The following is a 15,289-nucleotide window of genomic DNA, read 5'->3' on the forward strand; positions in this document are numbered from 1 at the left end:
CACATGACTCTCTGGTAACCATCGTTCTGCTCCCATAAATATGTACGATTATTATGTATCCATAAAAATTACAAACAAAAAAATGAAAACAAAACATTCCTAAATCTCAAGCTGTACAAAAATAGGCAGTGGGCTGGGAATTGGTCTGTGGGCTATAGTTTGCCAACACCCTGCTTTAGACCTTTTGTGTAAGAAACCACTGAGAAAAACTGCCAGTAACTAGTACCTTTATGACTTGTAAGCCACTGAGACTATGGGCAAGACTACATTTTATTGTCTCATCTTTTGAACTCTTCACATCTGGACCTGAGTCTACAGAATTTGGCTTCATTTAAAAAAATAAAACTTATGAAATGTGGGGTTATGATGTATATTTATATGCCAAAAACTAGAGATAATGGCATGTTTTATGTATAATGAGCACTCCATAAATACTAACTCTCAGACTGTCTTGAATGGGTTTAGTTTAATGTAAGAATATATGAAGTCTAAGTTTCTTCAATAAAGAAATCCCAGCAAAGCATGATTTTAGAGTTTTATGTAAAATTTTCATGGTGTGTCTATATATATATATATTTTTTCCCATAAAACAGGTAATTCCAAATACTTTGCAGTTATTTTTACTAAAATACCATATTACTATTAGCATTTCTGTTTATTTCCTCTCTTTTGGAAATTGTCATCTCAGTGACAAAGATTTTTGGGGTAGTTTGTGTCCATTCTGCAGTCTCCCAACATCTGCCCTTCATGACACTGTGAAGTAGTCAGTTTCAATGCATGCTCTACCACTGACTTAGATGGGTGAAGGGATGAGTCTGCCTTTCATTTTTGTTACATGCAAAACAAGAAGGTTAGATTAGTTGATCTTTAGATTATCTTTCTACCCCAAATATCCTGGAATTCCTATAGAACATACAAATTTATGCATATGATTTTAGAGTGAACTGTATTAGTCTACATAGCAAAAATTGCTATTGCTGTTTATCCCAGCAGTATATAGGGTATATACTATATGAACTGTCTCTGTCTCTCCATTGACACTCAGTGCTTACTTTTAGTGGTGCTGGAGAAGGAAATGTGGCTGCTTGGAAGTAAATACCACTTAGTAGTTAAATGAGTTCAGCTTTGTACTGAAATAGAACTCAGCAGAGGTTGTAGAGGATTTGGAGATAAGTGATTATTATTAAAGTTTAGTGAGCTTTATACAACAATATACCCTTTTATTTCTTCTGGCATTATATTTAGGTATTGATCTCTGTTTCTCCTTCTGTTTGAGAATTACCTTTGTGGATCATGTAAGATTGAGATAAGTGATGTAAACTTCCACATGTATTATTTGTTTTGTTTACATTAAAATAACGAATATGCCTTGTGTAGAATTAGACTGCATGTTATAAGTTTGACCTGTTACATTTGAACTTACTGAAATGAGATGTCATCTTCAGAAGAGACTTTGCACAATAACATATAATGAAAGTGTTGGCATTAATTCTTTCTTAAATGGATCTGATGTACTTGTATATGGTGAGTCATAGTATCTAATATCTTTGAAGCAAGAAATTACAACAGAGTGATTTAGAGTTTAATGTAAATTTTGTATACACACCAATACAAACAAGTAATTGCAAACAGTTCAGTCACTTTCCTCTAAGTAGTTATGTTGTGCAATTTTGTAATCATATTTAATTTTTTTCACTAAGGTAAAATGTTCATTAACCCAATTAGCAGCTATTTTCTCGAAGCTAGTTAATAAAGGTAAGTGTCAGTGATGGTATTATTGAAGTTGTAAAAAATTAGTAAAACCAGTTTCTCTAGAATTAAGGAAATACTTCTATATTTTTTAGTGTTAGAATGTCATAAAAGTAACTCTCCTTATTTTAATGACTGATATTTCTTATCTTTATTGTAAAGGTCGTCTTTAAATATCTTCTTAATAAACATAAAATTAAGTCCAATCAAATACAGTTTCAATTAGTTTAAATCTCTTAGGTTTTTGTTAAGAATTAAAAGTTAATAGTTACTATTCTTTGTATATCCCACTTACTTAAATTTTTATAAGTATCCCAGTAGGTCATGATTTGGTTAGGAGACTAGAATATATATACATTTTAAATAATCATTTTTGGTAACAAGATTATATCCAATTGATCATTCTTCCTTAGTTGATTATGAAAAAATAAAATTATGAGTATTAATGTATTTAAAAAATTACAGAAGCTATTATATGATTACTCATTTTGGCAAAATTCTTCAAAACATGAATACTGCGTAGTTTTGCATGCCGCATGACGATTGGATGCTGTTTGTTTTGCTACTGTACAGCTACAGGTTAGATTATTTTTCTGTATTTTAAGATAGCTTTTCATACTGGAAAGGTAAATGAAAATTGCTTTTGTAATCTTCTGTTACTTGTTTTAAGAGTCATTGTTATTAACTCAGTTGCTTCTTCGTCAGTTAATATTTTTACATAGCACTTTGCTTTAATGAGTTCTGAACACCAAGAGATTCAAATATTTTCTCAGTTAATTTGTTTACATTGGAGTCTCTTCATTTAGGTCACCACCATGCTGTTTTTTTTTCCTGTTGTTCTGGGATAGAGATGCTGCTGAATTGGGGCACTTCAGCATACTTATCAAGGAATTTCTGAAGGACTTGCAAAGGAAAAAATAGATGAATGGATCCAGGCATGCATTTAAGGAAGTTAACCACAGAGTGCTCTCTTTCACATAGAACAGAGTATTTTCAGCAGCGCAGTCAAAAACATCCCGGGTTTGACTCAGGGTGTAAGGAATTCGGGCAAAATGGAAAGGAACAAAACAAATAAAGAATACAGCAATGATAATGAAAACTTTAACGTTCACCTTTTTCCTGGGGACTTTACCTACACCCCTTGTTCTTATATATGACCGGTATAGTTCATTTGTAATGAGTGTATAACATACAATGACAATTAAGAAATTAATCCAGAAAATGACTTGACAGATGTAATTGACTATTTCATGCCAGACTAGACCGAACTCTGATTTAAGGAAAGAGCATTTCTTCACATTCTTGTCTCTCGGCCGCCTGTTGGTCAGAATCATGTTAGGCAAAGAGAGTAAGAACATGAATGCCCAGATGACAACAGAGAGAATCTTAGCCCCCAAGAGATTTTTGGGGTTGGATGTTTTAAATGGCCTGGTGGTCTTCTGGTAGCGATCAATGGTTATCAGTCCTAGGAATGAAATACTGATATACATTGTAAAATAAAATGTGACGGAGGTAACTTGACACACAAAGGTTCTCAGTGGTCCTGTTCCCAGTTTGGCATCACTAAGAATTTTGAAGGGAAAAGTCAGAATCATAAGAAGATCAGAAATGACTGTGTTCTTAAGAAAAATAATAAAGTTTGATTTACTCTGGATTTGAAAGAAAATCCTCATCGCCAGGCTATTTGTGATGAGTCCAACAAAAAACAGGACAGTGTAGAGCAGTGGGAAGAGGACCTGGGTGATTTTGTAATCTCTGGTGCACAGACTGGTGTTCCCAGGCACAGAGGTGAGGTTGTCGATGACTTGCATTTCTCCTTTGTTACCTAGAGAACAAGAGAGAGGATGGTTATTTTCAGCCTGAGGTAGTTATTTTTGCTGTTATCTCTGTGTGTAACTTTTTTGGACATGGCCTTCTCTAAAAGTTGAGGTTTTTCATCTTCATTGTAGTAGTTAGTAGGAACACAGAAAACTGAATCCTAAAATATTTCATTGCAGCAAATATTGCATCTCTGCTGAAGAGAAATGATCTGAAGTACAATATGTGAAGTTATGGATGCTTTGTATTTTTTATTTGTTGAATGCTTGCCTCTTAAAGCATGTTTTGACTTATAGCTTACACATATTTATATGCAAAAGCCAGAAGAGAAATAATGGGTTTGTGCTTTACTCTTCTCCATCTTCCCCTCCATGCCTTTTAGCTTTTTGGTTTCTATTCACATTCACTTTTCCCCCACCATACTTATTCCTGAGCTTCTTTTACTGTAGTATCATCAAAGCATTTGAGAAAGAAATGATAGATAATTGCCTGTTAGAATCCTAAAGTAATAAAAAGGGGGAAGAAATTGTTATAAATTACTCTCGAGAAACTTAAATAAAAGACTGAATCAGTAAAAAACAAAACAAAACAAAAAAAAAACCTGAACCTTTTTTCTTTATATTTGGAAGATATTCCTGTTTTTATATTGCTCAGTCAGTCATTCAAAAATTGGCCTCACAGAGATTCATTATTCTCTTTCAAATATTTTAACCTATGTATATCTTATTTCTAACTTTGCTCAGTGTATCTGAAGTTGCATACATTTTCTTGAATATCATTCAGTATAAATTTTAAAATAGTAAAAACATAAGAGACAGAGAGAAATGGCTTGTGTATATATGGTCATGAGTTGGCATTCCTCAAAACGGGGCATACTTGCTAGATTTATGGAGTGTGTAATGGTAGCTAAAATAAAATATAGGTTATTACCACAATAGGCAGCTATAAAGAAAACTAACAAGTGACTCGAATATGCTGTATGGCATCTACATCTTAGAAATTTGAAGTGACGTTTGTAATCTTTTTATTTCATCAGAGATAAATGAAATTGGTTCTATATAAAATATTCTTAATTATCATGATATATTAAAAGTACAAATAACACATTAAAAAAACTTTCATGTAAAATAAATTTAGATAAATGAATGTAGCACTTACATTCCCCAAAATGTCCGCAGAATTCTTTTCTGTCTTTAATTATGGAAAGAAAATAATTAAAAATCCTGTTGTCACAGTATGGCTTTAATTTTCAGCACCTCTCCACCTACTTAGTGCTTTAAAATAATACTAAACAAAACTGAATGTTTTATAATACAAGATCACTGATTTTAACCTTCCTTGCTACTGCCGCATGGTCTTAGTTCATCCCTCATGGTTTTGGAAATTTAATTTTGTGAATATACATTTTGCATAGTATGTAAGTTATTTAACAAGTATTCTTAACATTGAGAATTTCAGCTCCCTTTATCTGTATTCAAATCTCATTTTATACTTGAGGCGAAGTAACTAAGACCATTTGTATTTTATTCCTACTGTTTGTATAATTTTTCTTAATGAAGAGCTTAACTAACAATTGTCTCTGACATAATTAATTACACTTGTATTTTAATTTTTATTCCAAATACATGCTTGCATTGATAGTTATTAAGGTTTACAATTTTAGGAGAAACTTGGAAAAATGTACACACACATCAGAGGGTAAATACATATATTTGTCAAGTACTTATAGAAATAACATTACCTGATTACTGTGTTGATTCTGGAGGATATGAGTGTATCCAGTAAAATAGTAGTTATTGCAGCCTGCAGAGTGGCATCTGGTATTTTCCTTTTAATGTCTTAGTTTAGTTGCCAAACTTCTTTGTGATAGAGAATTTCCTGACTTTTCATCAGTAAAGTCTTGAGTGTTCTAGAGGGAAATAGAAGGAGAGAAAGAGAGGGCTTCACAATCAGAGATTGTCTTCATAGCTGGACTCAAAGCTATGCAGACACTGAATTTCTGTCTGTCCTTTTTTAGGACTTCTGCTTTTATTTCCGGGAAATGTGGGATGAGGGTGGCTGAGAAGTCACCTTTTAAAAAGCAATTTAAAATCTTGCAGCTTTTTACTGAAACCTTCCATAGATGGTTTATAACTTGGAGTTATGGTTATTTTCTATGCAAATGATAAATCCAACTTGATATCAAGCCTTGGAAGTCTGCTTCCTGGAGAAGATTTTAAGCTTGCTTTCTTGGGTGGTTAATTTATCTGAAATATATTGCGTACAACACTGGGTGATGTATTTTCTTTTAACAAGTAATTGCGTTAACTCAAAATGCGTGCTGGTTAAGGATGTTAAATCTCTGGCCCTTTGTTTTTGCCTTGGTTAATAATGTCATTATTTTAAATCTGTGTTTGATTAACTCCTTTGTAGATGAAACAGTTTCCTTCTATTATAAATTAGCAGATTCCAAAATTACATTAGAAAAGTGGTTGTAGCCATTGCCAGGCTTATTATATACAGTGTCCTTCATGCTTTTCTTGAATAGAATTTAAATATAAACAAACAATATTTGTTTCTTTACCTAACTTTGAGTTTTGGGGAAAATATAACATTAAGGCATCCTTGTATCACAATTACATACAGTTCTTTAACTTTGAAACCAAAAGGGCAAACGATACAGTAGGGGTGAGATTGAAGGGCAAAGTGTTTTGCTGCTTTAACTTTATGTAAATATTGCTTTGCAGAAACACACACCCCTGGTATCTCAAACTGCAGTGTCCTTCTGTTATCAGTAGAAATCATTTGGGTTGGTGCCTTTGCTGTGAACACGTTTTGGTTATTTCTATTTTGAGTATTTGTGTATCTCTTTACATGTTCAATATCTTCACTGGTTTTTGAAGTGCAGAGCAGCAGCTCAGCATCACTTGGGAACTTGCTAGAAATGCACATTTTTGGGCATCAGCCTAGCTGAGTGAATCAAAAACTCTGGGGTACCCACCCCGCATCTATATTTTAGTCAGCCTTCCATTGATGCTCAAATGTGAGGACACTCAAATGTGAGGCCCACTGATTTAAATGGACATAAGAATTTTATTGCTATTTAGAACTTGAAATGAAGCTATTAATTTCAGTCATTTCAGATATAATCCCCACCTGTTGGTCATCTTTGAGGAATTAGTTTGATATTAAACTCTTGGAAATGATTGTATTGTTATTTTTAAATATGACTGTTGTAAACAGATCTTAATTAGCCTTCCTTATTTGTTGTAGACTCAAAATTATACTTTTAAAAAGAGCTTTTATGCTGTATATACTTCAGATAATAATTGTCAAAGTTTAATTTCTTATACTGTCATGAATTAAGTCAATTTATTATCTCAACTATTCTCTGAAATAGTGTATTATCCTCATTCTCTGGATGAGGGGAACTGAGGAGCAGAGCAGTGAAGTTAAATGGAAACTCCATTCTGACCTGTGCTGTCTAGTTCTAGAATCTATATTTGTGAATTTTTGTACCTGAGAATCTTCCCTGTCACATCCTCTCCTCAATTCCTCTCCCATTAAGAGGCCCAGGAGGGAGAGGTGAATTTCATGTGTGGGAGGGCTGTACCTCTTTCAATAAAATAAAGACCATTCTTGCCTTTACAACAAATTGTAAATGCTAAAGCATATTTTTGATGCTTTTTCTAAGACCATCAGATGAAACAAGGCTTATACAAGAAAATCATGATTATTTTCAACAAATCTACCTATCATATTAAAGGAAAACTAATTCAAGATACTTAAATCATACTACCTTATTGAGAATTTATATTTCCAAACCTCTAGAAGGGCTATCAGTAGGGATTTGAGGGATAAAAGAAGGGCTTCAGTTCTTGTTCTAAATTAACTTGATCTTTTCTCTGATTTTTAACTCACAACCACATACCTATTTACGAACCACCTCTGATAACAGTTTTCCATTGGAGGAAGGCTGCCAGTTAGCCACTTAATGCTGAAAGTGACTAAAATCTTTAAGTGAAAAGTATCTCGGGTTACAGAAGCATATTTTCATATGAATAGAAGCAGAGCAAATTATATATACTTTAATCTCTCATTTGTAAATAATATCAACACATACAGTTTGCAGTTGTTTGTGTTACTGTTGGGAGCATAGCTAACTTTGATTGATTTGGTTATTTTGTATGATTGAGATGAGTTAGAAAAATGAACAGAATTTTTACTCTTAAGTGGTTTAATTGGTTTGTTTATTTTACCAAGTCTACTAAAGGTAGTTGTCTACTCATATGAAAAATGTTTGCTTCAAATGGGTTTACTCTGAACCCTGTAGTCTTTTGGAACTGGGCAGGGGAGTAGAGATATAATTATGACGTTTGATTAGCTCTTAGGCTGCTTTAGTTCCAGTGGTCTGTGGTTCTAAATGTGGTCATTTTGACATTAATGAATATTTTGTTTGAGGGCATGTGTTTTAAAGCATTGCATAGTTATGTCTACTACCTTGGCTTTATCCATCAGAATATAGAAATTTAGGTTAGATATACAACAGGCTCCAAAAATAACGAGTCTTGGGCATTGAGGTATTTTGCAAAAAAGAATGCTGTCTTTTGTGAACCAGTTATCTGACATCCCAGTCTTGAGTATTTTGCTTGTAAGTAGAGGACAAGTATATATAAATATTAGTCATACTGTGGACTATAAGCTGTGTAGAACAAAGATTTCATATACAAATCTAGTTAAATTGGCCTCCTGTTTTCTTGATTTACAGAAAATATACTCCACTTTATGTACAGTTACTCATGATTTAAAAAAAAAAGAAACCTCTTAATGTCTTCATTCCTGTAACAGTTTCCTCATCCATGTGCACACCCATTCTTCCTCCCCAGCTCAGAGGCTTATTCCTGATGGAACATTTATATGAACTTGTTTTATCCCCTCCAAAAAATGGTCTATTGAAAGATTCAGCTGAAAGAAACAGTGTTACAAGGCATCTTTTAAGAGTTATTTAATAAGCTAAAATTTTTAAGTAAATGCATTTATCTCTAAAGACTAGTCTTTATTGCTTTTCTTAGAGATGTGGTAGGTTGCTATGTGAAGTTTACTTCAAGATATATACTGGATTTGCATTTGAATTAGAGCACACAAAATTAGAGAGTACTGGGAAGTATGAAGTGCCTTATTTTGTTTTATCGGAAGGACAATTACATCTACTTCATCTGTTTTTTATTAGTGTTTGGAAGAAAGGAAGCACATTGAGAGTGAGATCTTTTTCATTTTTCTTTAAGGACATTAGTAATTTAAAAATTCTATGATTATTGGATCATTGCTGAAATATCAGAAAATATGATAAGGTGAAATGAGAATACCCAGCTCTGCTCATCTCACCATCATTATCACATCTTTATCAGCACACACACATTTTGGCAAAATTTCTAATCAGTTATTTTAAAGAAATAAACATGAATTAGAGCAGACTTCAATTCCATTAACTCCATTTCTTCTTTGTAAGGACATTTGGCTCAAGAGACATATTTTAATTTGTGTAGTACAACAAGCCTTCCAGGGTTTTTGGCGTGCATCCTTCTAGTTTCTTCATCTGTTAAGTCTCTGTGAGTGTGAGATAGTATCTGGAGAAAGAAAGTAATTGATCTAAAGGACGAGATCCTTAGGACTCATTTTACAGGGGAGATGACCCATTCAATTCAATAGCAGCAGGTGGACTAGAATAAAAGAGGTAGCCTGATATCTCTTATAATATCCAGTTGGTGCTTTTCGTTGTCCAGCAACAGTATCCTTGAGGGAATAAACAAGAGAGTGATTTTTGGATGCTTATCTCAGATTATTAATATTACTTAAAACTATTAACTTGAGGGTGTTTAAACACCAAGTTGAAAGAGCAGAAATCATTGATACTTTTGAAAATAATTGGTAAATTTTCTTAGGTTGACTTTATTCTCGTTTGCTATAAATTGTTATTTTTGTTATTTGAAGGCTTATACATTTTCTACTTTTACAAAATACTGATGTAAACAAATCTTGTAGGCTCTTGAAAAATAATAGCTTCTGAAGTGCCTCTTCCTGGCCTCTTTGAAGGCTAGTTTAATAACAGCTATCATGAGTTCCCTGAAAATATTAATACTAAGAAAGATGCTGTCTTTACACCCCTTATAGAGGTTGAGCAGTTACTGTTTTCCAGCCGGCTGCATGCTGCTTTTGCTTTTCAGTTTTATCCCCTCATTCTCAACTCATGACTATTTCTTGGCTGAACTCCCTGTACATATCAAGGCTGATGAACAATTTGAGTTCCTTTAAGTTTCTTCTTCACCTCAAAATTTCTTTGTATTTTCACTAATTTTCCTTTTTTCCTATGGTTAAGTAGAAAGATGTTCCTTTCTTTCCTTATTAATCCAGATAAGAGGCCATTGTCTCTTACATCCTTTTTCAGTAATCTATTCTCCAATCTCGATTTCCTCTATGGAAATTTGTTTATTTGAAAGATAGTTCTGAAACAAGAGTTTGTTGATGATCTTTCATAACTCTCTCTTTCCTCTCAAGCTGCTGTTCTTCATGCCCAACTCCCGGTAAATGTGGGTCACTTCCCTACCCTCACCATTTCATCATCACCTCTTTTTTTTTTTTTTTTTTTTTGAGACGGAGTCTCGCTCTTGTTACCCAGGCTGGAGTGCAATGGCGCGATCTCGGCTCACCGCAACCTCCGCCTCCTGGGTTCAGGCAATTCTCCTGCCTCAGCCTCCTGAGTAGCTGGGATTACAGGCACGCGCCACCGTGCCCAGCTAATTTTTTTGTATTAGTAGAGACGGGGTTTCACAATGTTGACCAGGATGGTCTCGATCTCTCGACCTCGTGATCCACCCGCCTCGGCCTCCCAAAGTGCTGGGATTACAGGCTTGAGCCACCGCGCCCAGCCTCATCATCACCTCTTAATTCAACCACTTGTTTCCTACTTTGAGCCCCTACCACTTTAGGGAAACTTCTTTTTTGAGGTTCAAGCATGATTTTTTAGTAAACAAGTCAAAAGTCACGTCCACTGTGATTTCTTGACTTCATTGGACTTTGTCAATGGCTCTCTTTCTTATATGTCCCCTCCTCTGACTTGTGGGACTCCACATTATCATACTATCTTATTAATTATAGAGAGTGCAACTGCACTGTTTGATGACTTATTTACCCCCTTCACCATCTCAGCTCTCTTGACTCTTCTTTCCTAAACATAACATGGAGGTTTTGCACCCCTCCTGGGACTTGACATATTGTCCTCATCTCTGAGCTGTCACCTCTGTGTTAGGGCTTGTATCAAACCAACTACTGCACATTTACACACTTCTACCTACCCTTCAAATTACTTGCAATTATAGGTAAATTCAAAAATACCCTGCCCTTATAATGAATTAATGTATTTTTTTCCCCTGTAGATTTAACTAGTGGGTGAATCTTGAAGTCCAATGAGATGCACATTGACTCCTTGGATTCAGCCCCCTGATCCTTTCCTAACTTCTTAGGTACTTCTTCATTTTGCTTCTTAGGCTTCAGTCACAGCACTAAAACTTAGTTCACCGTACAAACTCTTTTACTTTAGCTTTGTCTCTCACATCTCCCCTTCATTTTTCTCAGCACCTAATCATCAGGTAAAGTTTCATACAAAACTAATTTTTGTTCTTATCGTCATGTCTGCCCTATTCCTTTAGCTATCTTAGTTCGTTTATTAGTCCACTTTTTCTGTATTTAGTGTGTTCAACAAATACGAAATGCTAACTCATTGCCCATTAAGGAGATTATAAAATGAAACAAAACAGACATGGAGTCTTTCACAAAATTTACACACTAATGAGGAAGACAGACATTAAACAAATACCTAGAAAATAAGTGAATTACACTGTAATAAATGCTCCAGAGTCTACTTCCCCTCCCTACTCCTTCTGTGTGGAGGTTTTCAATAAACTGGAGTGATAGTGTGAGGGAGCTGACACTGTATTTGTACATAGCATTTCAGCAAGTGAAATTGCAGCTATGAGAGTATTTTAGGTGCAAGGACGAGCAACAGCAAAGGGAAGAAGTGCCCTAGAGTCTTTGTGAAATGCTGAGTAATGCAGTTCGGTATGGGTGTGGGGGACATGCAGCAGAGGAGTGGAAGCCTAGCATGTGAATGAACAGCAGTGAACACTGTCCAGTATGCTCCTAAGCATTTTGCATACTTTTTCTCAGGTTTTCTTACAAAAACCTTACAAGGAAGGGATGTTACCCCATTTTTCAGAAGACGAATCGGAGGTTTAGGAAGGTTCATTATTCCAGATCATGGACTTGGCAAGTGGCACAACCAGCATGCAGTCAGAGCTCTCCTACCCCAAGCATGGGCCATTATGGGTAAATTTGGGGCCATGGTGATCCTGTGCAATTGTGAGGAGCATGTGGCTCTTTCCAGGATGCTTTCTTTCACCACCCCTCTTTGGGCTTCTAGGTCTATAAATACTACTTTTATGACATTGAATCTGTGCTCCTTGAAGACCGGAATCATTCATCCTTGTATTTTCTCAGGGTTCCTAGCATTCTGTCTTACCTTAAGTAGATATTCCATAAACAGTTATTGAATAACTTTGCTGAAGTCATCACACTTCTCATAAACATTTACATTAGAACCATTTGATATATGCCTTAACTGAAAACAATTGCCAAAGCACGTGACTGGCACTGCCTTCATGTTTTATAATTTTCTTAGTGCCCTTCTTTTTCCTTCCTAAGGTTTATATGTATACAACCCACCAAACAACAACAGAAAAAGAAATATACCAGTAATTCTCTGTAGCAACAATGAAAATGAAAAATTAGCAAGCAGCTCAGCTCATTCAGATGTGCAGCCAGCTATAGGGATCACTGCTTATGTCAGTTGTATCCTATGATTAGGAATATCTTTTGAAAATTTGGGAGAGGTACCAGGATATTAAGTAAGAACAGCTTCTAAAAGAAACTTGCTGCTTGCTGCTGCCTTTTTTTTTTTTTTTTTTGAGGCAAGTTTGAACACCTGAAATATTAAGAATCATTTGGGAATAGGAGATAGAAAGATAGATTGGCAGGGTATATAAGTTCTTATTTCTGGTAGTGTATAATAAAAAAGGAACCAGTGCATTGGGAAGCAGTGGCAAGTGTGTACCTGAGAAAGACTGACAAAAAGACTGAGAGCCAAGTAACAGAATGGGAAAACAGGCTCTTTGTTTAAGGCCGCAGAAGCGATATGCTACTTTGTGCAGGGTACACATATGAAGTACTCCAGCAAACACTGGACTTCTCTTAGTCTAAGGTTTTTGCTCTTTGTTGCCACCACTACTAATTAGGAACACAGTGCAGTTTGTTTTCTCTGGGAGGAGTTCTTTTCTCATATAAGCGCCTTAGGATAAGATGGATACTGTTGGGAAGGCTAAGTGCTTGCCATGGGCAAAAATATACAAAGAGTAAGAAAAGGAGGTTTACCGGCCAGGCGCGGCGGCTCAAGCCTGTAATCCCAGCACTTTGGGAGGCGAAGGCCGGTGGATCGCGAGGTCAAGATATCGAGACCATCCTGGTCAACATGGTGAAACCCCGTCTCTACTAATACAAAAAAAAATTAGCTGGGCATGGTGGTGCGTGCCTGTAATCCCAGCTACTCAGGAGGCTGAGGCAGGAGAATTGCCTGAACCCAGGAGGCGGAGGTTGCGGTGAGCCGAGATCGCGCCATTGCACTCCAGCCTGGGTAACGAGCGAAATTCTGTCTCAAAAAAAAAAGAAAGAAAAGGAGGTTTACCAAAGGATAGATCTGGGCATTTTCTAAAAAAATGGAAGATGATAAAATCCAAGAGAGATATTGCCATAGAAAAATTCAGAGCCAGGCACGAGAGGGCACATCCTGGACTCTGTAACTTTGGCTGAGGAATGTGTTCAGTGGTGTGCATATGCTTTCGTTAGGCTGTGACTAAATTTCTTTCACATGTGGGAAAAAAAATAGTGCTTGGATTTATTGTGCCTGGGGGGTGGCAGTGAGGAGATGGTCCAGAAGGGAAGAGTGGTGATGTCAGAACATGTTTGTATTTTCAGCTGTTTGCCTCACACCTAATGACACCTACACACCTTATTGTTTTGTCATTTGGAAATAAATATGCATGTATCTCACAGTCATGTTGGAAGTAAATGAAATATATATAGTTTTGTAGAGACGAAGTCTCTCTTTTCCAGGCTGATCTTGAGCTCCTGTCTTCAAGCGATCTGCCCACAGTGCTGGGATTACAGATATGAGCCACTGCACCCTGTCCAGGAATATTTTTTATAAATATTTTGAGGATCCTAGCAAGATTTTTTTCCCCTAAATGTAAATATTTACTATTGCTAGTAAAACCAATCTTATGAAGAGAGAACATTTTCCTTAAGGAAAAAATATGACTAGACATTATGTTACATGATGTGAAATTAATACCATGTTCAATTTTAAACAATGAAAAGTTTTTCAATAGCCAAAACTTACTCTGTAGGGTACGCCCACATCAAGTGCTTCTATTAAGACTTCAGGTCAGTTGACACCTTTTTTTTTTAATAATGTTAGCAAGTTCCAAACTGGAAAGACAAGGGTGTTGCCAGTGGAGGTTGAGGTGAATTGAAGGGAGGGCGGGATGCCATCACCGCAAGCCAGCATGGAGGTACTGTGGTTAGTGCCTTTCAGGGATATGAAATGCAGCCCCAACCCTGCAGACAAGAGTTTCAGAATGCATTTTCTGTTTTTCAGGATGAATCTTCAAGTCATGAATGTAACCAGCGCACAATCCTTCTCTATGGAGTCGGCAAAGAGCGTGATGAAGCAAGGCATCAGCTGAAGAAGATTACCAAAGATATCCTGAAAATTCTAAATAAGAAGAGCACCACAGAGACAGGGGGTAAAGAATCTTAATGCATTTGCTCCTATTGTGTTGCTTTTTGCCTTCCCTCTGAGCACAGTCTTTATCAAAGTGGTCTGTGTCGCTGTCAGCAGAGCGTTTCCTCTCCTGAATGACTGTCACATTGAAATGTGAACAAGCACATTTAAATTGTAAAGCCTTGCTTCCATTTATAGTAATACTTGTATTAAAATATTGTATTCCATAGGTAGGTGTAGGTAATTTATTCTTCTTTTTGGTATACTTCTCAAATTTTCTTTAGTAGTAATAAATGAAGTACCAAAGAATGAGTTGAAAACGCTTAGTCTGAAAGAGATCCATTTCTCTATTTTTTCACCATAATTTTCCAAGCTCGTGGTTAGCTTTTGTTCTGGGGCACTCACATTTACATGTTAATTGAAAATCAGGACAGTATATTTGCTCATCTTTGCTTACATTATTCAGAAAAGTAATTGCAATAGGTAGTGATAGCTATATCGCCAAATAACTTCAAATAAAAAAGAAAATTTGATCTTTGCTCTATAATGTCTTCTTTAGTTGAAATGCTCTTTCCCCATCCTTTTGACATAGTTTTTACAGTGAAGCTGTGCCTCTATGTTGTATCACCACCTTGCATAATTGGAATTTTATAATTATCCACTTCACGTTTGCCTAATTATTCTTTTCAAGGCTTGTTTATTTCATTAGGCAATCAGATTATTTTAAATATGATATCATTATGTATCCTGCCAGCAGCACTGGTGTTTATTTCTCTAATACTTAAATCACAGAAGGAAAAAGAAAGTTTGTGTTTATCCTGTGTAAACAACATTCTTCCTATACATGGTATA

At 35.6% G+C, this 15,289-nt stretch overlaps 2 protein-coding genes across 9 annotated transcripts in view; one reads left to right on the top strand and one right to left on the bottom strand.

Annotated features, from left to right (window-relative positions):
* The window catches only part of MED12L (mediator complex subunit 12L), a 366,898-nt gene that overhangs the window by 265,224 nt on the left and 86,385 nt on the right, over positions 1-15,289 (top strand). For all 5 annotated transcript variants that reach the window (XM_064378799.1, XM_021669546.2, XM_064378797.1 and 2 more), the window contains one exon: positions 14,312-14,459. In XM_064378799.1, the coding sequence (XP_064234869.1) occupies positions 14,312-14,459 (148 nt within the window). The remainder of the gene's footprint in view (positions 1-14,311; positions 14,460-15,289) is intronic.
* P2RY12 (purinergic receptor P2Y12) overlaps positions 1,569-15,289 on the bottom strand; it is a 48,156-nt gene continuing 34,435 nt past the window's right edge. Inside the window, exons 2-4 of one of the 4 annotated variants that reach the window (XM_064378803.1) lie at positions 14,054-14,271; positions 5,309-5,476; positions 1,569-3,574 (exon numbers count right to left, since the gene is read on the bottom strand). In XM_064378803.1, the coding sequence (XP_064234873.1) occupies positions 2,532-3,560 (1,029 nt within the window). In that variant the 5' untranslated portion in view covers positions 3,561-3,574; positions 5,309-5,476; positions 14,054-14,271 and the 3' untranslated portion in view covers positions 1,569-2,531. Of the gene's footprint in view, positions 3,575-5,308; positions 5,607-14,053; positions 14,503-15,289 lie in introns of those variants that run through there. The other 3 variants (XM_012437076.2, XM_012437075.3, XM_064378802.1) reach the window with 3 other exon arrangements.

Source organism: Aotus nancymaae, unplaced genomic scaffold (assembly GCF_030222135.1).
Source record: "Aotus nancymaae isolate 86718 unplaced genomic scaffold, 86718_ANA_hifiasm-v0.15.2.pri h1tg000019l, whole genome shotgun sequence".
Taxonomy (NCBI): Eukaryota; Metazoa; Chordata; class Mammalia; order Primates; family Aotidae; genus Aotus; species Aotus nancymaae.